Source organism: Dromiciops gliroides, chromosome 1 (assembly GCF_019393635.1).
Source record: "Dromiciops gliroides isolate mDroGli1 chromosome 1, mDroGli1.pri, whole genome shotgun sequence".
Lineage (NCBI taxonomy): Eukaryota > Metazoa > Chordata > Mammalia > Microbiotheria > Microbiotheriidae > Dromiciops > Dromiciops gliroides.
Genome location: NC_057861.1, coordinates 315,074,576 through 315,097,576, shown reverse-complemented (window position 1 = coordinate 315,097,576; position 23,001 = coordinate 315,074,576). Strand labels below are relative to the sequence as shown.

Sequence of the window (23,001 nt, the reverse complement as noted above, 5' to 3'; positions counted from 1 at the left end):
AAAAGTAGATTTCCATATTTCTTAGGGTCTCTTAGCTTAGGCCATATAGCTCAGATCCTAAGCACAGGAAAGGAATGTCTGATTACTTTTTGTTTGTTTGTTTTTGCTGGGAAATTGGGGTTAAGTGACTTGCTCAGGGCCACACAGCTAGTAAGTGTTAAGTGTCTGAGGCCGGATTTGAACTCAGGTCCTCCTGACTCCAGGCCTGGTGCTCTATCCACTGTGCCACCTAGCTGCCCCCCCCCCATTATTTTTTGATCAGTGGTGTCAGTGGGACTCTTCTGTAGCCTTACTCCAGTGGCACAGCGATTATTCAGGGTTTTGAAGGCTTTTACAATGAATTGTATGATTTGGCAAGTCTAATACCAAGCAGGAAGGGCTTGGGGAGGGGGGGTTATTGTGGGGATAGATTATATAATTTTTTTTTTACATTTATTTAGAATTTTTCCCCAAATTTCATGTAAAAACAATTTTTTAATGTTGATTTTTAAAACTTTGTGTTCCAAATTCTCTTCCTCCCTCCCTTCACACTCCCCCCTTCCTTAAGAATACAAACAATTCAATGGATTGTATAACTTTCTTGCAAGAAAGAATCTTGATAAATTGAAAGAGGCTAATCACCAGAAGGTTGGTCACCAGGAGACAAATTTTTACAAACACCTACTAAGTATGGAGGGGCTATGTACTATAAGAGGAGGAGTACTCATACAGATGAAATCAGGCTCCTTAAAGCCCTACAATAAGTACTAGTGATAAATTTAGTTGACCAAATTTAACCTGAATTTATCCTTTGCCTAGAGATTACTTGAGCCTTATCATAGCTCTGACATGACTTGTTATTGGTATATATTTTTCTTAGGGCAAGAGACATTTTGCTTTTGTCTTCATATTCTTCCTATTTAACTCAGTGTCTAGCATATATTAGGTGCTTAATAAATATATGATAAGTGATTCCCTGGACCTGAGCAAATTCTTTTGGGGATTTAGGATAACCATGTACCCTGAACCAGGATCACTATGAAGATGGCAGGGGTTAACTAGGAAATTCAAGTGCAACCTTCTGTATTTATAAATAGTAAGCACTGCTCCCCACACTGCTAATCTGTGATCAGACTGCAAACTCACCTCACTGAGTTATTGACATATGGAACCAAGTTATGTCGGAAACAGGAGACTTTTAAACAGAAAACAGCATAGGTTCTTAGCTCTGCCACTTTAATTATGTCAGACACGTCCACTCGTTAAATGTCTAGAGGATTTCTCAGTTCTGACTTAGGACTTGAGTGATTCAATACTGTATTCCTCTGGTGTAGCAGGCTCTAAATCAAGGACACATTTTGCTTTTAATACATGCAAATACTATTGAATTCTTTCCAGGCTTTTTTTCAACACGACTTCCCCTCTACCTCCCACTGCCCCTTATGTGCCACAGTTTCATTATAGTTTTTTCCTACCTTATAGGGCTATGAAGGTTCCTTTTAAACCTGCAATCTTGCGGTCTCTTCACCAGTCCGACCCCCACCCCCTACCCGGACTTTTGGGCCTCAGAGAAACAAATTGAAGCTTTCCAAACTGTATGGCATTCAGTTCACTCTACAAATACAAACTATTCATTTTGCCAGAGGAAAGGAGTAAGATTGCAGTTTTTGAAAACACACATCAGGTGAAACAATGTAAGAGGGGGTAATATGGCCCATAAAAACAATGTTATAAATGCTACAAATGGACAGGGGCTAAGCAACACTACAATAGGATCTCTGGACTCTGAGGTAGATTTCTGGCTAGCCAAGTTTCTCCCTGAAACAAAAATCCATCTTTTTAAGACCAATACTCTTCCAGTGAAGTTTTATGGCTTCCAGTCATAGAATCATACTCTCTCCAAGGATGTGGGGTCAGGGATCATCTAAAAGCAAACATTCTTAACATCTTTTGTACTTTGGAACCCTTTGGCTGTCTGGTGAAACCTATGGACCTCTCCTCAGAATAATGTTTTTAAATAACTGAAGAAAACACTAGATTTCAGCTAAAGGTTAGTGAAAATAAAGATGTAGGTTTTCTTTTTCTGATCCCAAATCAGGGACTCCTTGAAGGGGCTGTGGACCCCAGGCTAAGAATACCTGATCTAAATGGTAATGGGAATATGTATAGTGGGTATGGGCAGGCTGTAAGGTATAATAATAAGGAATTGTGAAGGAAAAGAGATGTAAAGGATATCATCAGTGAAATATATTATTTTGGGGAGAAAAAAGTCAAGCTAGTCATGTTGCAAGACTGAGGGATTGCCAGTAGAAAATTACATACTCCATTGGTATGCATTCATTGTAAAGAGAATGAAAGGAAGCTCCCTAACATGTTGGGCAGACTCCCCAATTACAAATGTTTTGGAGGACATGGGGAAAGCAGAAGGGAATGTGTTTATGTAGGCACTGCACTAAGCATTTTACAAATATCTCATTTGAGTTTTACAACAACCATGTGGGGTAGGTGTTATTATTATCCTAGTTGAGGAAACTAAGGCAAATAGAAGTTGAATGACTTGCCCAAGATCATACCACTGGTTAGTGTCTGAGGTCAAATTTGAACTCAGGTCTTCCTGACTCCAGGCCCACTGCTTTATCCACCACTCTACCTAGCTGCCTCTAGGGCAAAAGTTGAACAGAATGGGCAGCAAAGATAAGTAGCTACTTTTACTGTTGGAAAGAACACTAATAAGTGAAAGGATTTTTTTTTTTTAAGTACAAAAGGGGGCAGCTAGGTGGTGCAGTGGGTAAAGCACTGGCCCTGGATTCAGGAGTACTTGAGTTCAAATCCGGCCTCAGACACTTGACACTTACTAGCTGTGTGACCCTGGGCAAGTCACTTAACCCCCATTGCCCCGCAAAAAAAACCCCAAAAAACAAAACAAAACAAAAAGTAGAAAAAAAGCAACAAGTGGATTTCCAAAAAAAAAAAGAAAAGATTTTTGTTGTTATTTGTACTTAGTTCTCAAAAAGGACCATGACAGATGTTATGGCTTATAATGAATTGAATTTAAGTGAGGAAGGGCAGTGCAAAGGCAACAGTATCTCTATCACTCTCTCCTCTGGAGTCATCTGGGTCCAGTGACAAGATATATTATAAGGATGACTGGAGATGGCCCTGGATGTTTAAGGCAATTGGGGTTAAGTGACTTGCTCAGGGTTACACAGCTAGTAAGTGTCTGAGGTGAAATTTGAACTTGGGTCCTCCCAACTTCAGGGTCAGTGCCCTGTCCACTGTGACACTTTGTGCCATTTAGCTGCCTTTCTTTTTAAAAGATAGAATCTGCCTTTCTTTTTTAAAGATAGAATTTTCTAAGAAGCCTTCTGGTTTAGCAGTAACCCTCTGAAGTAGTTCTACAGTTCTTAAAAGGCTGAGGGTCGGGGTGGCTAGGTGGCAGGGGCGGCTAGGTGGCACAGTGGATAGAGCACCGGCCCTGGAGTCAGGAGTACCTGAGTTCAAATCCGGCCTGAGACACTTAACACTTACTAGCTGTGTGACCCTGGGCAAGTCACTTAACCCCAATTGCCTCACTAAAAAAAAAAAAAAAAGGCTGAGGGTCATTTTTTTTACATCTTTAAAAATCTTTAACATACAATACGTCTTTCTTTTGTGGCAATCACATCTTTTACACAATTTGTGAACACAAATGTATTCCATACATTTTGACACATTCTTTAATTCATCATAGAATCACACTTTTATCACACTAGATATTAAACATTCCTTTGACAAACATTCTATTTTTCTCAGCCTTGACTATAGCCTATGGACTGTTTTTTTTCCCCTACCTTTTTCTTATTCTCACCTTAAACACCAAATAAAAAGAACATTTCTATATACGAGGTAGAATAGAAAAGAGAGTACAACTGTGACTCTCTCTTATGTACAGCTTGTGTTTACTTTTAAGTTTATAAATAATTCAACATTTAACTTTCAAAGATGTCTTGCTTATCTGTGTTTCCTTCTGGTTTTTCCTTCTATTCTAACAATGGACATTTAAAACCATGCTAGTACCTACTAGTTCAAAAGTCTTTCTTTGTTGCTAGTGGCTCTGCTGAAACAGTCTTGCTTCGAATTATTTTTGTAGGCCTTAGATGAAGGGAGTTAGGGTCTGGAGCTCTTACCCAACAAATAAGTGAAAGCATATTTCCACAGAAGTCAAGAAAGACCAAGAGATTAAGAAAGCAGAAACAAGAAAGGGACTCAATATTGTCTTTCTTAAAACAAACCACAGTTTTCCAACAGCATGATTATACCAGAGCCCCCTCCGACCAAACTGATGTAAATATATGAGGTCACTGTTGAGACAACATGATTTGGAACTTAAATGCTAGACTTCGAGTCATGTAGAAATGGGTTCAAATTTCACTTCTATTTATTAGTTGTATGATCCTGGTTAAGCCACAATTTTTCTGAGCTATTTTTTGCTCTGCTGTAAAAATAGGGGGCCGGACTAGATGTCTTACAAGGTCTCTTCCAATGATAAATTTATAATCCTATGAGGCTTAATGATGATGACAAATTCACATGAAAGGGAACAAGTCTATAAATGGGGAAACACCTGTGACATTTCAATTATGTTTTTAATGTCTGGAAAACCAAGCAGCTGCGACAGCCAACTATGTTTGCCAAGTGGCACTTGGCTGAACAGCTTAGGTGAGTAGGGAGCTGAGCCAGATGTCAAAGAATCCTGGAAGCAGTGGTGCCCATTGCTCCTAGCAACAATGGAGTAGAGGCATGGACCCAGGAGAAAGAACTCTCCAGAGAATATGCCCTAAAAGGAAAATAGCACCAATGTCAAGAGCTCTGAAGGCTTCCAAAGAGATAAACACAGGTGCTGCTCACAGGGAAAGCAGTTTAGTACTACAGGGACAATCTTCTTCTGATTTTATTTTCATCCTTCACCAAACCTGAATTTGCTGTCTGCACAGAAACAGCTAGATCTAAGGACCAAGTTTGTACATGTTTGTAGAAAAGTTGCCTCTGGGTTATTTTGGTTGAACCATTGTACCCTTCATGTAAGCCTAGACCTCTTCATTTGTAAAAGGAGGAGGCTGAGCAGACTGGTAGAAAATAGATGAAGAAAAGGGAAAAGGACCCACATGTACAAAAATATTTATAGCTGCTCTTTTTGTGGTGGCAAGGAATTGGAAATTGGGGGGATGCCCATCAATTGGGGAATGGCTGAACAAGTTGTGGTATATGAATGTAATGGAATTCTATTGTGCTGTAAGAAATGATGAGCAGGAAGAGTTCAGAGAAACCTGGAAGGACTTACATGAACTGATGATGAGTGAGATGAGCAGAACCAGAAGAACATTATATACAATATCATCAACATTATGTGTTGATCAACTGTGATAGACTAGATTCTTCTCACCAGCCCAATGGTACAAGAAAGTTCCAAAGGACACATGATGGAAAAGGCTCTCCAAATCCAGAAAAAAAGAAAAAGGAAGTGTGGAATATGGATGCTGAGTGGACCATACTATTTCTTTTGTTTTTGGTGCTGTTGTTTTTCTTTTTTGAGGTTTTTCCTTTTTACTCTGATTCTTCTCTTATAACATGACTAATGCAGAAATATGCTTAATGTTTATATATATATATATATATATATATATATATATAAAACCTATATCAGATTACCTGCTATCTAGGAGAGGGGAAAGGGAGGGAGAAAAATTTGAAATTGGAAATCTTATCTAAACAAATGTTGAAAACTAAAATAAATTAATTAAGATAAAAAAAAAGAAGATAGATGAAGACCAATATCTCACTACATATACCAAGAAAGCTCCAAATGGGCACATGATTTAGATATAAAGAATGAAATCACAAACCAATTAGAGGCACATGGAAGAAATTACATGTCAGATCTATGGACAGTGGAAGAGTTCATGATAAAACAAGTGAGAGGTTCACAGGAGGTAAAATGGACAATTTTGATTAGATAAATTTATAAAGTTTTTGCACAAACAAAATACATGCCTCTAAAATTAGAAGAAAAGGTGGAAATTGGGGGGGTGTCTTTGCAGCAAGGTCCTCTAATAAGGTCTAATATCTATGATAAACAGGGAACTAATTCAAATTTATAAGAACAAAAACTCTTCCAATTGAAAATGGTAACAACATATGGATAGACAGTTTTCAGAGGAAGAAATTTTCAAGTTATCGATAGCTATATTTTAAAAAAAACCATTCCAAATCACAAATAATTAGAGAAATACAAATTAAAATTACTCTGAGGTGCCACCCATCAGAATGGCAAAGATGAAAAAAAATGGAAAAAGACAAATCCTGAAAGGGCTATGGGGAAAGAGGCACATTAATGCACCATTGGTACAACTGTGAATTGGTCCGGTCAATATGAAGAGCAATTTGGAACTCCCAAAAAGCTATTAAACTGTGAATACCCTTTGACCCAGAGATATTTCTATGAAGTCTATACCCTAAAGAGATAAAAGAAAGGGCAAAATAACCCATTTGCATAAAAATATTTAGAGCAGCTCTTTTGGTAGGGGTAAAGAATTAGAAACTGACAGACTGCCCATCAGTTGGAGGAATGGCTGAACAAGTTATGGTATGTGAATGTGAAGGAATAGTATTTTACTATGAAGATGACTTAAGAGAAACTTGTGAAAACCTGTATGAACTGATGCAAAATAAAGTGAGCAGATCCAGATCAATTTATACAATAATAGCAGTTTGTAAAGACAAACGACTTTGAAAGACTTAGAAACTTTGACCAAAGCAACCACTAACCAACCATAATTTGAAAAGTCTCAGAGTGAAAAGGGGCATTTTTTTTACATGACCAATGTGAGATTTTGCCTAACTATACATGGTTTATAACAAGTTTTGTTTTTCTTGCTTTCTCATTTGAATGGGGAGAGAGAATGCATACCTAAAATGAAATTAAATTGAAATTTAAAAAGGAGATCCCCTCAAATTTTTTAAAAAAGGAGGAAAGAATTGAACTAGATCTTCTCTAAGGTCACTTCCAGCTCTACAGATACTAAATTTATGAATAACAACCTCCATCAAGCAGCTTAGGAAAATCTCCATGATGTACAGAAAACAAGCAGAACTTCAAAGGATTGAAACTTTACAGTCTGCTCATTTAGCTTTGAATAGGCAGTGCCTGGTTTCAATATGACACTGGGACCAGTCTCCAAGGGTAGGTGGGAGTGATAAGATCCTTCTCTTGAGGTAAGTGATCCAATGAATCCTACTACACAACAGATGTGTTGCCCCTCATCCTCCCTGGCAGGTATGTGATTGACTAAGAGAGGGAGTACTTTTAAATGGTTTGAACCATCTGTCCCTTTGTAACATATCCAGGGCCAGAGGACTGCCAACAAATTGGTGGAGAGACTGTAAGAAGATAGGTATACTCTAGTATGCCACTGAGTGGAGCTATGAATTACTACAGATATTCTGGAAGACAATTTGAAATTATGGGAGATAAGTCATTAACATATTTACATACATTGACCAAAAATTATACTTCTAGAGCTATAACTGTAGGAAGCCAAAAGTGAAGATCCTATATAACAAATTATTCATAGTAAACAAATTTATTGATGTGCTTCCTAAAATGGAATATGGAATGCAATATACTACCAAAATGCATTATGACTAGGGCAGAGTATAGCAGAACTTTTGCTTCTTTCTAAAAACTATTCCTCTGTTAATGTCCTCATCCAATTCACTGAAAAAATTATTCAGTAACACAGGACCAAGTACAGACTCCTGGAAAGAGGAACTTGCCATAGATATGACCTTATAGGCATATATAAAACCCCTTAATCACCACTCTTTGGGGTTGGTCATTCAACTATCTCAGATTCCATTTAGTTGGATAAAGCTACCCTAGGTCATCCATTTTGTCTATGAATGAATGAACAGATGACAAATACATCTAATAAGTTGCTTGTTTACCAAACATTATACTGAAAGACAGGGGTATGAATATAAAAGCAACCACAGCACAGCTGTGCCTCCCCCCTTCCCCCCCCATGAAATTCCATTCTTATAGGGGAAGATGAGCAATAAAGACAGTAAAAGTGATTCTATCAAATTACCTAAAATTGAGGCATACTATCTATAGTGTTCCTCTAAGGGGCCAATTCAAAATCCCTGTCAAAAAAGAAAATAAAGTTCATCTGGGATGATCTGTTCTTAATTATGCTAGTCTGGCTTTAATAATCATTAGTTCCCTTTAAATGCTTATAAACCATCCCTTTAACATGTCATCATTCTGGAATTTTGGCTGAAATTTAGCCCAATTTTGATCAATTTATTAATCTCCACTGCAGCACTCACAACAGTGTCTATTTGAAGAGCTATGGTGATGAGAAACTAACTTCCAAGGAAGCTCGATGTATTTAAAAAAAATAAACACAGGGGCAGCTAGGTGGTGCAGCGGATAAAGCACTGGCCCTGGATTCAGGAGGACCTGAGTTCAAATCCAGCCTCAGACACTTGACATTTACTAGCTGTGTGACCGTGGGCAAGTCACTTAACCCTCATTGCCCTACAAATAAATAAACAAACAAACAAACAAATAAATAAATAAATAAAATAAACACAGAGTTAGATGATTTTTCCCTTATGTTGAATGGAAGTTTACATTCCTGGAATTCCCTCTTGCTGTTCCTACTTTTGTCCTTCAGGGTCAAACAAAGCAAGCCTAATTCTTTTTTCACATGACAACTTTTCAGATGTGTGAGGATAGATATCATGAATTCCTTCGGCTTCTCTTCTGTAGGCAGGCCAAATCAGCAACTTTTGATAAATGGCCTTTATTGTATAGAGTGGGACAATGATGCCAGGGTAATTAGATTGTGCTCCATACACTGCAGATACTTAATGGATGTTGGTTAAAATACATCAATGGGATATTCAAGTCAATCATCAGGCAGAATATCTTGAACACATTAAAATCCTCCAGAGAAAGAACAGTTAAGAGTCAAGAGAAAAAGACAATTCCCCCATAAAACTAGAGCAAGCAACTCTTTGTTCACAATGTAAGAGCTTGTCTGAAGCCAAGGGAATGGACTTGATGGCTACTGAAAACTCCTTCTAGTCCCATGATACCATGCTTTTTAGTCAGTCTCCATTTAGGGAAGTCCTGTCAACAAATTATTAGTTGAGTCCAAAGGAAGGGGGGAAAGAAAGAAGAAACAGATATTTATTGTGATATTTTTCATATAAACCTTGTACATTCCCAAAGATGTGTGTGTTTGTGTGTGTGTGTGTGTATGTGTAACTGTGGTATTGTACATCTTTGTTTCACAGTCCCCAGACAAACCACAACCACAGCAATGAGTCCCTCTAGAGAGAGACAAATGACTTTACTGTCAAGGGACATGTTCAGAGTGGGAGGCAGAAAATTGGCTGATGGATAGACTATCTTCTGTTCCAGGACAGTGCATTTATCATTATGTTTTATGTACATTATAATGAACATATTTTTTAACCACTGAGGAGCATTCCAAATTGAATGATGCATTTTCATTTTAAATCATAGTTTCACAGAAGGCAGTATTATTTCATGAAGAGGGGGAGTGAAGGAGATTGCAAACTAGACAGGTGTCATGGATATTGGGATGGGAAAGGAGTTACCAGGTGGCCAGCTATTGACTGGAGCTCTGCTATTCCTCTCTTTAGCTCATAGTGGGCATTGGGCATATGCTAATTTCAGTGTTGGGTGAAAAGCTCTGTTATAAAAAGAGGCAATGAATGACTGCCCTAGAACCCTTGCTTTGCTCAGTCTCCCTAGCCAAGAAGTTCTACCATCTGCTCTGGCAACATGACTCCATCAGCAGACACTCAGAGTAGGGGAACAGACTGAAAGAAAGTTAGCACCAGAAAGGAACTTAAATTCCTTTCTTTCAGTTCCTTCAGTTTTACGGGCAAGAAAATGAAGGCCCAGGGAGAAGTGACTCGTCCAAGGTCACATAATTAGCAGGAACTTAAATTCTCAATTCCTTCAGTTTTACAGGTAAGGAAACTAAGGTCCAGGAAGAAGTGACTTGCCCAAAGTCACACAGCAGATCTGGGTCTCCTGACTCATAGTGCAGTAATTCTTTATATTATACAACGTCTTATCTATTTTACCCATAGACTAATACCTTTAGAGTACTGCTTATCTCCTTCCTAGCTACTGCATCCTTCTCCTCCTCCTTCTCCTTCTCCTTATTCTTCTTTTTGTATAGTACTAGTAAAAAGTTTAGCCTCTAAGCAAGTCAATAGAAGTGATGCAGGGGAGTGGGGAACAGTTATGATTCCCAAAAGGGAAAAAAAATTCAGCCCATTCCTTGGACTGCCTCATCTCAAAATAGCCTTTACAATTTCCTAAAGCATTTCAGCTGATCTAGTGAAACTGAAATACTCTTCTTGGGGTGGTGGTGGTGTTAGTCTTGGCAGGATTCAGTATAGATTCATTCCCTAAACCAGGACACTAAACCAGAGTGGGTCCAATAGGAGGACTAACTTTGTGCTCAGCTGCCTGGGAATTCTACATCTTCCTCTCCTGTTTAGAAGCCATATCAACCCATCAATTATCACTTATTACTATGTGCCAGGCATGGCATTAGGCACTGAAGAAATAAATACAAAGACAAGAGTTCCTGACCTCAATATCTTGTATTTTATTGTGAGGAAAACAACCTACTCACACCTAAGTTGTCTGTCTGTCTGTCTCTATATAGAGAAGGAAAGTGATGCACTGATATATATATATATGTATATATATATATATATGTGTGTGTGTGTGTGTATATGTATATGTATATATATGTATATATACATATATATACACACACATAAATGCACACATAGAGCATACTAAATAATACTATGACAGTACACATATATGGCATGTGTATACATATAGTATGTACCATATGTATACTATATAGCTATACATAAAAACCCATATATGTGTACTATATTATAGTATTATATAATAATATAATCTCTCTATATATCAAACCATCGTGCAATATAGTACATATATGGCACATATTATATGTATGTACATATAACATATGCACCATGTTATCTTATTATGTGGTATACTTTGTGTGTATAGAAAAGAAGTGACACATTGCTATAAGTATACGTATGCGTATGCATGCAGGTATATATGCATGTGTAAATGTATATGTGTGTGTTTGTACTAGTGACATTGATATATAGACATATTTGGAGAATATAGTATATAATATGATACATACATACATATGAGTATGTACCATACATACTATATTATATAGTACTGTGTCACATATAGAGAGAACGTACTATATAACATAGTACATGTATAATATAGATATAGTACGTACCATATATAAGTACTACATTTTATATATGTGCTATATTGTAACATAAGTACAATTTTATAGAGTATGTACTATGCAATACTATATACATTTACACACACATGGAACATATAACATATATTGTATATGTACTATATTAGAAGTACTATAGTATACATATATCTATAAATACATAGTATATATGTATATACATAATATACAAGGTATATAATTATACACATATATGCATGTGTGTATATGTATATACATTTACACACATATACATATATAATTACAAGGTAATTTAGGGATTGGTATAGGCATCATGTGGAGGGAAGCATTTGAATTGAGCTTTGAAGGAGGCTAAAGATTCTATAAAGTGAGAGGGCAGTGCATTCCTGGCATGGGGACAGCCTGTTCAGAGGCCTTGAGGCAAGGGTCAGAATGTCACCTATACGAAGTATAGTTTGGCTGAAATGGAGACTGGAGGCAGGGGGATCAATTAGGAAGGTATTATAATAGCTCAAGTAAGAAATAATGAGGGCCTGAACTAGGGTGGTAGCTGAATGATGTAACGATTGGAATAACGCCACCTGCTGGATACTTACTGTAGAGGAGTTCTGCCCATGAAGGGAAGGTCTTTGAGGGCAAGACCAGGAGTCAGGAAGTGACGCGGGCTAGTGGGAGGAGGAAGGAAGAGACTGGCGCTCAGTCTCGCGCTCTTTTCCTCTGGACTCTGGTGGAGAAGGGAGCTAGAAATGTGCTCTCCCTTTAATAGATAGAAATCTAGGCCTTTTTCTCTCTCTTTACCAAATTCTTATTCTCCTTAATAAATGCTTAAAAGTCTAACTCTTGCTAAAGCTTATAATTTATTGGCGACCACTCATTAGATATTTTAGACAGTTTAGCTAGAATTTTAGCCCTTAACAATGAGTAATGAGAAAGGGATAGAAAGGTGACGGATGTTGTGGAAGTAGAATCAAAAGACTTGATAACTGATTGAATAAGTGGGGGTGGGGTGGAGATGAGGGTGTTTGCTAGAGCCTAGGAAAGGTTAAATCCTGGAGTTCCACATTGGCAGAAAGTAAACATGAAACAAGAGTCTCTTCAACACAAAGAAGCATCACTACCTCAATCTCCACTTTCTCCCCAGAGCTTCAACTACTCAAATCACACCAGCCCTGCTAATCAAACTTCCTATTACATAAGTACTTAGTTACCACACAGCCTTGTATTTAGTTCTCTGTGGTAGGGGCACACATTATACTTTTTGTTTAGCCTTGTGAGGTACACACAGTAGGAACTCAGTAAATTCCCATTCTAATCAATTTACCCCACATTAAGCATCTGTGGCATGCATGGCATCATGTTAGGTACTGAGTAAGATACCAATTTTGGATAAGATAAGGGAAGGGAAAAGGACAGATAATGACACACTGCTTCAAATGAGGGCTCAGAGAGTGATTGGCACTCCTAATTGCCTATTGGCTAGTGGAGGCATCAAAACTCTAACAAAGCCTAGTAGAAAAGGGAGGGGCAGATAGAGAAGGGAGAATGTAGGAGGCAACAACTTGGGTCCATTAAGAAAGGAGAATGGATCAACAATCACGATGAAAAAATATTTTCCACAAATGTGAAAATGTTTAAACCTTCTCTTCCCTCTCGCTACTCTTCCTAACACAACATGTGGCTACAAAAGATAACAAGTAGAGATACAAACACAATCCTCTTTCAAGAAAATATGAGAGAATCAGAATGGTGGGGAATGATATTCATTAGACTCCCCATTTGGGGCTGGTAAATTTCTAGGCAACTCAGTTTTGCCAGAAACAGACATGATTTGAGCCAGTTGGAATGAATAGTTAGGAGGTGAGGGGGGATATTTCCCATATGGGTTCAAAGATTTAATAGCAACATGTTTTCTGGACTGCCAAGGAAAAGGCTGCCTGGAGGAGGTGAAATGAACACCTGGCTTTTCTGAAAACTTAAGTAGTCGATGAAGCCAAACGGCACTTCAGAAAGGAACAACAAAGAAGGCAGGCTGGCAGGGAATACCTCCTTCCCACTTGGGGAAGGACAAATAAGGACGTCCAATATTTTCAGCATTCCATGCCATCCCTTGTTCTGTTCCACATGTCTGGGATGCTCAATGCAAATCCAATCCACCCATAGATGCCCACCTCATGTTACTTTCCTCAAAAGGTTTTCCCTGAGTACTCTAGTACCCAATAATTTCTTTTTTTTTAAACTGAACTTGATTATATACCATATTCTATCATCTTTTAATTTTTCTATGCTTCTAAGTGTTACATCCCCAGGATGACTGTAAGCTCCCAAAAGGCAAGGGCCATGTTTTCTACAGCTCTCATAGTCCCTACATCACTTAATTCAGAATTTAACATACTTTTAAGTATAATCGGCATTATTAATATCTTCTTCACCACTTTGTTAAGCCTAGACTATCAAGCAAACAATAAGCCATGCTCTGATTTGTAGCATTTGTTAATTTCCAAGATATAAATGCTCACATTGAAAATTTAACCATCAGCTCTTGAGAGTCCCCTGGCAACATCTATTCAAGATATCAAATATAATCATTCTCTAGTTTTTATTTGTAATAATGCTCTAGTTCTGGTATAGTTTATTTGTTGCATGCTCACAGATACCTTGAAGTTTGTTTTTGCAGAACAGAGATTTGTCACCTGTTAGTTTAGGAAGAAGAGTGAGGGGCAGCTAGGTGGCGCAGTGGATAGAGCACCGGCCCTGGAGTCAGGAGTACCTGAGTTCAAATCCGGCCTCTGACACTTAACAATTACTAGCTGTGTGACCCTAGGCAAGTCACTTAACCCCAATTCACACACACACACACACACACACACACACACACACACACACACACACAGGAAGAGTGAGCTGCTGCTGTATAATTCTGACACCCCCCCCCATTCCATCTTTCTAGGAGCCAACTAGTGTTAATTTGTTGCAGCCTGAAATGCAATTGTATACAATTTCTGCTTCAAGCCTCCTTCCATCAATGGCAAGGGATCTTTAAAGGATGAGATCGCCATTATGACTATTGTTGTAGAGCTAGGGAAAAGGAGTAGACCTGGAATTTCAGTGGTATAGAGGAAATGCCTTCAACCAATTCATATCTGCATGTTTTCTGCAACATAATAGTCCTAGAGGCTTGCCTGAACCCCTGAGGTCAGTATAAGAGACAGGACATTAAGCCAGCTCTTTAGCCACTATGCCTTTCATTATTATTGTATGTATTATTATTATGCAGAATGAAATGTAGATAGGAAGATGCACCATTGTGGACACAGTATGTTAGAAGTACGAGAGCATGAGAGGCTCTGAAGGTGGCATCTTCTCCCAATTCTCCAAAGTTGGCTTTCCTAGGAATCAGGTGATTGCAGCAAAAACAGGAAAGCTCTTTATAGCCCCATATGGGCTGGCAACAAAACTGGAGGGGAGCAGATGGCAGCGTGCATAGAGCAGCCTGGTTCCCTGGATCCACAGCTGGAACCATTAAATTCTCACCTTTAGGTTCAACTATCCCCTATCTTTTGGAACCAATCTGGCCCCTTGGCAAAGGGGAGTTAAAAACACCAGAGAGCTACAGCTTGGAAGGACCAGCATCATGCTTGTGGCTGGTTCTAGTCTGCTCTTGCACTTTGGTTCTAGTAACTTGCTTTTCAGCTCCCTTTTACATGTTATCTTCTCCCATTAGAATGTAAGCTCCTTGAGGGCAGGGTCTATTTTCTTTTAACTTGTATTTTTAACCTCAGCACTTAGTACAGTGCCAGGTACATGGTAAGCATTTAATAAATGCTTACTGATTTGTTTTGTGTACCCAGATTCCTGCCTTTCACACTTTAATTCCCTGGTGATTGTGCCCATGTCTAATTCCCCACCCTTCTACTGTGCTCAAGTCATTCCCTTATATCCCAAATAATCTGCCTTGTTTAGCCCCTGAATCCCAGGCTGCATTACCTGGTCTAAGACTTTCCTGATACTATCTACCTGAATTTCAGTCTGTTTCCTTGACTTTAAGCAGTATCTGCCTAGCAGGTACAACCATATTTCCCATCTCACCAGACTTCCTGTTATTGCCTGATGCCGATATTTGCCCTTACTCTGCTCTTCATGGGATTTGAAACCTCTAGATGGAAAAATTCCTCCCCCCACCTGCATTTTTTCTTTCTTTCTTTTTTAACTTAATAGTATTTTATTTTGGAAAAAAAATTCCTTTGTCAGGCCCATCTTGCCACCCACTGAGCCCAAGTTTCAACATGAATATTCCTGGATTATATAAGGCAGCTAGGATTGTCTATGATTGACTAGAATTGTGTGACCCTTCAATACTTGATTTAGGAACAATACCAGCTCAGTGTGTAAAAGCAGTCCCCAAGAGTGACATTTTAAACATTTCTTATTGAGGCTTTTAAAGTGAATTGATGTTTTATGAATTTTGCAATACCTGCTTGAGATCCTTAGTCTTGACATACCCTCGGATATCTCCTAACTGGTCCTGTGAATGCCTGGAGTAGATGTAGTATAATCTGATCATTGTAGCTATAGGCACAGTTTGGCCTTGTAGGCCTGGGGGAGTGAGCAAACCACTTACATGTATGTCCTTAGACTCTAAGCTGGTGAGCTTTCAGCTCTTCTCTTTCCCTTCCTATCATTATTCTAGCAAGGAGGGGGCAATCTCAGAGAGCTTAACTTTACCTCTGAACTGTCTTTCTGTATTCTGGGTATCAGAGGTATCCTGATTGAAGCTGTCCACAAATTAGCCACAAAACATAGGCTGCAGTACTTTGGAAAAGACTCCATCATGTCCCCAGGAAGCTCATCATCAGGAAACTCAGCATCCCATGAGATTACATCACCTTTGATACTCACACCTCATCAGGACCCTCTGCCTCTTTGGGAGCTGGAGGGTGGGGCAAAGAACTCCTCCCAAAGTCTTTATTTAAAGAGGTATCGTCTCTTTTCTAACACTTCCCTCCACCAAACCATCTTCAAATTCCTTATTCACGTTGTCTTTTCGAATTAGATTGTAAACTGAAACACAGTTTCTACTTTTGGGCTGTTTGGTTTTTTTTTTTTTTTTGAGGTTTTCCCCTTGTGTTCTGATTCTTCTTTCACAATACAACTAATGCAGAAATATGTTTATGTGATTGTACATATATAACCTATATCAGATTGCTTTTTGTCTTGGGGAAAGAGGAGGGAAGGGAGGGTGGGAGAAAAATTTGGAACTAAAAATCCTATGAAAACAAATGTTGAAAACTATCTTTACATGGAACTGGAAAATAATAAAATACTTAAAAAAAAACAAATTAGATTGTAAGCTCCTTGAGAGCAGAGGCTGTCTTTCATTTTCATAGTTATATACCCAGCTGAAACAGAGTAGGCACTTAACAAATGTTTATTGACATTATATGACTGACTGACATTGAACACAGAAGCACTGTATCAGAGAGGCAGCCTTGTAGAGCACAGAACTGGGAGCCAGGAAACCTCAGTTCTAGGCTCAGCTCAGCCAGTGTGGCCTTGAACAAGTCACTTCCTCTTTGGCCCTCAGTCCTCTCCTCTGTAAGATGAGGTTGGGTTAGATGAGTTCCCAAGGTGCTTTCCAATATAAAAATCTATGCTGCTGGGGTGGGGCAGCTAGGTGGCGCAGTGGATAAAGCACTGGCTCTGGATTCAGGAGGACCCAAATTCAAATCCAGCCTTAGACGCTTGACACTTAACTAGCTGTGTGACCCTGGGCAAGTCACTTAACCCTCATTGCCCTGCAAAAACCAAACAAACAAACAAACAAAAAGTCTATGCTGCTTGTCAGATCCAAGTTGTGATATGTAAACTTAACTCACAGATTTAGGAGGTGATAAAAGTAACCATGATTGGCACTGCAGCAGCCTTACCAGTGGAGTGAATTATTGGACGTTTAGCCTTCCTCACCTTGGCTTTCCCTGAATTAAATGGCTGATAACCAGATGCTGTGGGGGATGAAGTGCACATCAGCCTAAAGTCTTCTAGTCAGGTTGGAAGGGAAAGCAGAGCCAGTTCATTAGGCACGTGGTCATTAGCGGTTTTTGTTGATGCCCCAAGGTCAGCAATGAAATCTAGCGGACCCCAGGGTGTTCTGAGTCTTTTTCCACAGGGGCTGTGGGGTGTAGGATGCACAGTGGTTGAGAGAAGGAAAAAAAAGACATATTTTCCCATTCTCACTAGCTTATCACACTGAAGAATCTCATTTCAGGTTTTGAAAGCATTTTATCCACATATCTTATATTTTTCAGGCCAAACCTCAATTCATGTTTCCATCAGCATCTTTCTTCCCAGGCTCAACATTTGGAGACTTTCTTATGGTTGAGCTGTTTGTAGTTAATTAGCCATGTCCTGTGAAATGATTCTACAGCAGGGGCCAGAGAGTGTCTGGTGGAAAGGTTGGGAGGACAAGAGGGAGTGCCATGCTGCATTTTCCCCCCAAGCAGAGTCTCAACTCCTGACATGATGGTGAAGCACCAGAGCGATGATATCAATAACTAGGAGCAGGAGAACCCTGCTTAGGGGGATCTGGACTCCTAGAAAAACCCAAAAGCTAGTTTTCAAGGATAGTATGATTAACCAGGCTGAAATGGAATCACTCCACGGGCACCAGGAAAATCACTGTCATTGCCCCTTCAGCAAAAAAGAAAACAAAAGAAAACCTCACTCTCCAAACTCACTGATATCTTTAACCCCCCTCATTCATTCATTCAAAAATATCAAACATTCACTATGGACAAAAATTCATTCTTTTGGCTAGGGATTCTATCCTTGTTAAAGTGCAATTAAATTAGAGAGAGAGTTGATCTTAGAAAAAGACATGAAAGACTCTCATGGTATCACTGACTGGTAAAGATGAACATGTTACCTCTTTTAGGGAAATTTGCTCTTTCAGTCCTTTCAATCAGTGATTCCTAAGAGTGTGAATGAGTTTTCCAGTTCCTTTCCTAAGGACAAGTTTTAATTGGGGGCCAAAGATGGGAGTGAAGATTCTTCAAAGAAAAAGAAAAAAGGGAAGCCCCTACACTGGAATGAAACAGCTGTCTACTGCCTCCTAATGACAGTATACTTCAATTATAGGGGAAAATGAGAGGAAACATGGACTTGAGTGCTACATGTGCAAACCTAACATTTTCAAGTGACAGCTAACAGCACATTGCCCTTTAATACACAATTTCTTTTTTTTTTTTTTTTTTGAGTGAGGCAATTGGGGTTAAGTGACTTGCCCACGGTCACACAGCTAGTAAGTGTTAAGTGTCTGAGGCAGGATTTGAACTCAGGTACTCCTGAATCCCAAGCCGGTGCTCTATCCCCTTCACCACCTAGCTGCCCCCACAATTTCTTCTGAGATAGAAAATATAGTTATTGATGCCCCTTTGCCCCCATTATTGTGACCTGCAGTATAGATCAGCTCCAGGGCTACTTCATCACATCCTAAAGACATTAGTAGTATGTACACACACACACACACACACACACACACACACACACTCAGAGGAATGTGACTCTAAAGGTAATGCCACATCTGGGAATAGCAGAACTGTGGCTCTAAAGGAGATACCACATCTGGGAATCCTAAGAAGTTTGGATTAGAATAAGAGCTCTTGACTTCTTCAGCATCATGGACCTCTTTGGCGGTCTGGTGAAGCTTTAGATCTCTTCTCAGAATAATATTTTAAAATGTGTAAAATACATATGATTATGAAGAAAACCAATTACATTAAAACATAGTACTGAAAATACATACATTTTTGTTTTGCATGACTGCATGTGCATAATTTATATCCACTTGCTTGTCCCCTCAAGGAGGGGGGAAAAGAGTGAGGGATGGAAAGAATTTGGAATTTAAAAAATTTTTTTAAATGATAAAATTTTTTGTTTACATTTAGTTGAGAAAATAAATAAAATTCAAATGTTTAAAAAATAAAGGGGCGGCTAGGTGGCGCAGTGGAGGGCCCTGGAGTCAGGAGTACCTGAGTTCAAATCCGGCCTCAAACACTTAACACTTACTAGCTCTGTGACCCTGGGCAAGTCACTTAACCCCAATTGCCCCAATAAAAAAAAAAAAGTAAAATATATACTTTGTTTTTTAAAGAACAAAACCACAGTTTCCAGGTTAAGAACTCTTGGCTTGGTGGGCACATTACCTGGATGGATAACCAGCTGCACTGATACGGATGGTCTCCAGTACCCCACAGGCTCGGAGCTGCTGGACTGCTCTTTTTGGATCAAAGCTGAAAAATCAAAAAGTTTTTTTTTTAAGCTACAAACTATCATGTAACAGAAATATGAAAAAAAAAAAGTAAATACTCTTCCCACCCCCAGTGCTAATTCATTAGGTCTCTGTTGCCAATAGGCTGTGCAAAAATCAGCCTATACCTGAGAGCTTAGGGACTGAAGATAGTCAGGAACTGAAAGAAATTAGACTACAAACACATGAGCCATTCCAACAGTTTCAGAAGCTGGGCTTTTGCCTATGCTGTTTCCTGGAATTTGCTCTCCTTAGACTTGACCAATTCTACTCATGTTCCAAGGTCCACATTGTTATTTCTCTCTCATAAACCTGTCTGTCCTTGATGATCCTACCCTATAGGACTCTCCCAGATCTCTGAATTTCTAAAACCCAGATTCAGCTAAGGTCTGCACTCAAAATCAACATGATACAACTTAATGCTCCATTATACACCATCAGCATATTATCGATGTTTCACAATCCAACAATTTATCTCCCTAATTGTAGAGTTAAAGCTTCTTGAGGGCAAGGACTGTGTCTCCTACTTCTCTGGTATCCCCACAGCACCAGCTCAGTCCTGGGCATGTTGTGTTCATTCAACCAACAGCCAATGAACCTTTACTATGTACAAGACACCATGGTGGTTGCTATGGTGGATATAAAAATGTGCACTAGGATCTAAGTGCCTAATAAGGGACAGAAAGGCAAATAACTACAATACAAGGCAGCTTATGAAAAACATGACCACAGAGAAATAAAACTCCACAGTAAAGCCAACAAAGGAGAGCACTCCTCACCAGGTGAGGTGATCAGAGGAGGCTTCATAGAAGAGGTAACTTTGGCCCAGGCAGCTGAAAAAGAACTCATATTCCTATAGTGCTTTTAAGATTTAAAAAGTGCTTTCCTCACAACAACTGTGTGAGGGGCAGCTAAATGGCACAGTGGATAAAGCACTGGCCCTGGATTCAGGAGGACCTGAGTTCAAATTCAGTCTCAGCCTCAGACACTTGACACTTACCAGCTGCGTGACCCTGGGCAAGTCACTTAACCCTCATTGCCCTGCACAAAAAAAAAACCCAACAACAACCACCATGTGAGTATGATAGTGGCAATGCCATTCTCTCCATTTTAAAGACGAATAAAACAAAATACACCAATAAGACTAAAAGTTTAAAAATGAAAAAAAAATACACAAAATAAAATTTAAAAATAAAAATTAGGGGCAGCTAGGTGGCACAGTGGATAGAGTACTGGCCCTGGATTCAGGAGGACCTGAGTTCAAATCCGGCCTCAGACACTTGACACTTACTAGCTATGTGACCCTGGGCAAGTCACTTAACCCCAACTGCCTGATAGGACAGGACAGGACAGGACAGGACAGGACAGGACAGGAAAGGACAGGACAGGACAGGACAGGACAGGACAGGACAGGACAGGACAGGACAGGAAAGGAAAGGAAAGGAAAGGAAAGGAAAGGAAAGGAAAGGAAAGGAAAGGAAAGGAAAGGAAAGGAAAGGAAAGGAAAGGAAAGGAAAGGAAAGGAAAGGAAAGGAAAGGAAAGGAAAGGAAAGGAAAGGAAAGGAAAGGAAAGGAAAGGAAAGGAAAAAGAAAAAGAAATATTAGGTGACTTGCTTAAGTGGAGAAGTGGGACTCCAACTTCAGCCTTTGGATTCAGGGTTCTTTCCATGGTGCTTCAATGCTTTAATATCATTTTAATAGTATCATTTAATATCATCAAATAATATGCATAATAAAAAATAATTTAATAAAATACTTGTAGATAAGATGATTCATCCTCTCTGCCATTAGCCTCATCAGTTCTCTGACAACACTTGGTATGAAAAAGATGAGATTGACTTATGGGGCTAAGACTTTGATGGTAATGACCAATAAGATGCAGCCGGCTTCCAGCTAATCAAAGTAAAACCTTTACAAACATTCGATGCATCATCTCCACTGGGGATTGAATGAGCATAGTTGAGGTTTCGTCCCAGGGCCATGATTTGGAATCCTGGAGATTAATGTTGACTTGGGCATAAACCTTGGCTGGGGAATAGGCAGACTACTGCCTCAGTTGGATTAATGGAGATAGATTCTTTATAACTCCAGGGCACAGAAAGACCTTTTGTGCAGTTTCTCCCCATGCTCATTTGTTACTTTCTCTCTGATGAGGCTAGTGATTCTTTTCCTAGTTGGGAAAGCCAGTTCAACCCAGAAATAGCAGTGCATTTCTCATATGGGTTCTTAATTAATTTTTTTCCATGAGCATTTATAAAGTTATTACCATGTGCCAGGCTCTATAGCCTTAGGATTCCAAAACAAAGTAGAAACATTTACCCGCCTTCAAAGAACTTAAATTCTATTGAGAGGAAACAACAAAAATATAAGTAAGCTTACAAAAGATATGTACAAAGAGAATACATATTAATTTCTAATATAATTTTCTGTATTAAACTTCCCTACTTGAACCTACCTTCACCTGACTTCTATTTGTGAAGCCATGTAAGGACAAATTCATTCCTGAATTTGTTCAAACACTTATTAAGTGAGATCTACATATGCATATATACATATATGTAAATATACATACATATATACACACATAATAACAAATGCTACTAAATATAGAACCCACGAGTCAGAAATGATCTTTTACTCTTCTGATCTAGCATCACATGTGGACTTCTCTTAGGTACTTATGTTCCATTTTGTATTCCAGTTAGTACATCTCTGCCTCATCTCCTATTATATCATAAATTCCATGAGGGTAAAGACCCTGCCTTCTGGATCTCTGTAACTCCTCAAAAGTGCTTATCATTGTTTCTAACACAGTCTGTGCTTAGTAAATGTTTACTGATTGCAATCACAAGGAACTTCAAGAGGGGCTGGGGGAACCCCAAGGCTGACTGTGTCATTATCTCTCCCTGACCTGTCCTCAAGAAGTACAGACTCTGAGAGGTGTGTATATATGTGTGTGTATGATTGTATGTATGTATATGTGTACACAGTGTTGTGTATATATGTTTCTGTATATGTATGTATACACATACATATATCTCAGTAATCCTCACAAAATATAGAATATAGTAAATATATAACAGAAACAACCAGAGTCTTAGGGAGTGTCCAGGAAGAAGAATCATAGAATTTTGGAGCTGGTGGGGGGGGTGGAGTGGCAATCTCAGGGTTCACTGAATCTAGTCTATAGCTGAGAAGAATCCTCGCTAAAATATACCAGATAAGGAGTCATGCGACCTCAGCCTAAAAACTTCCAATAAGAGAGAACTCCCTCCTTTCAAGGTACCCCATTCCCTGTCTGGAAAGATCGAATTGTGCATATTTCCTCCCTGCATCAAG

The 23,001-nt window shown here is 39.0% G+C and overlaps 1 protein-coding gene across 1 annotated transcript in view; it reads right to left on the bottom strand.

The window, feature by feature from the left end:
* MYO5B (myosin VB) overlaps nt 1-23,001 on the bottom strand; it is a 577,307-nt gene that overhangs the window by 121,172 nt on the left and 433,134 nt on the right. The window contains 1 exon segment of the mRNA XM_043977928.1: nt 19,559-19,645. Coding sequence (XP_043833863.1) covers nt 19,559-19,645 — 87 coding nt within the window.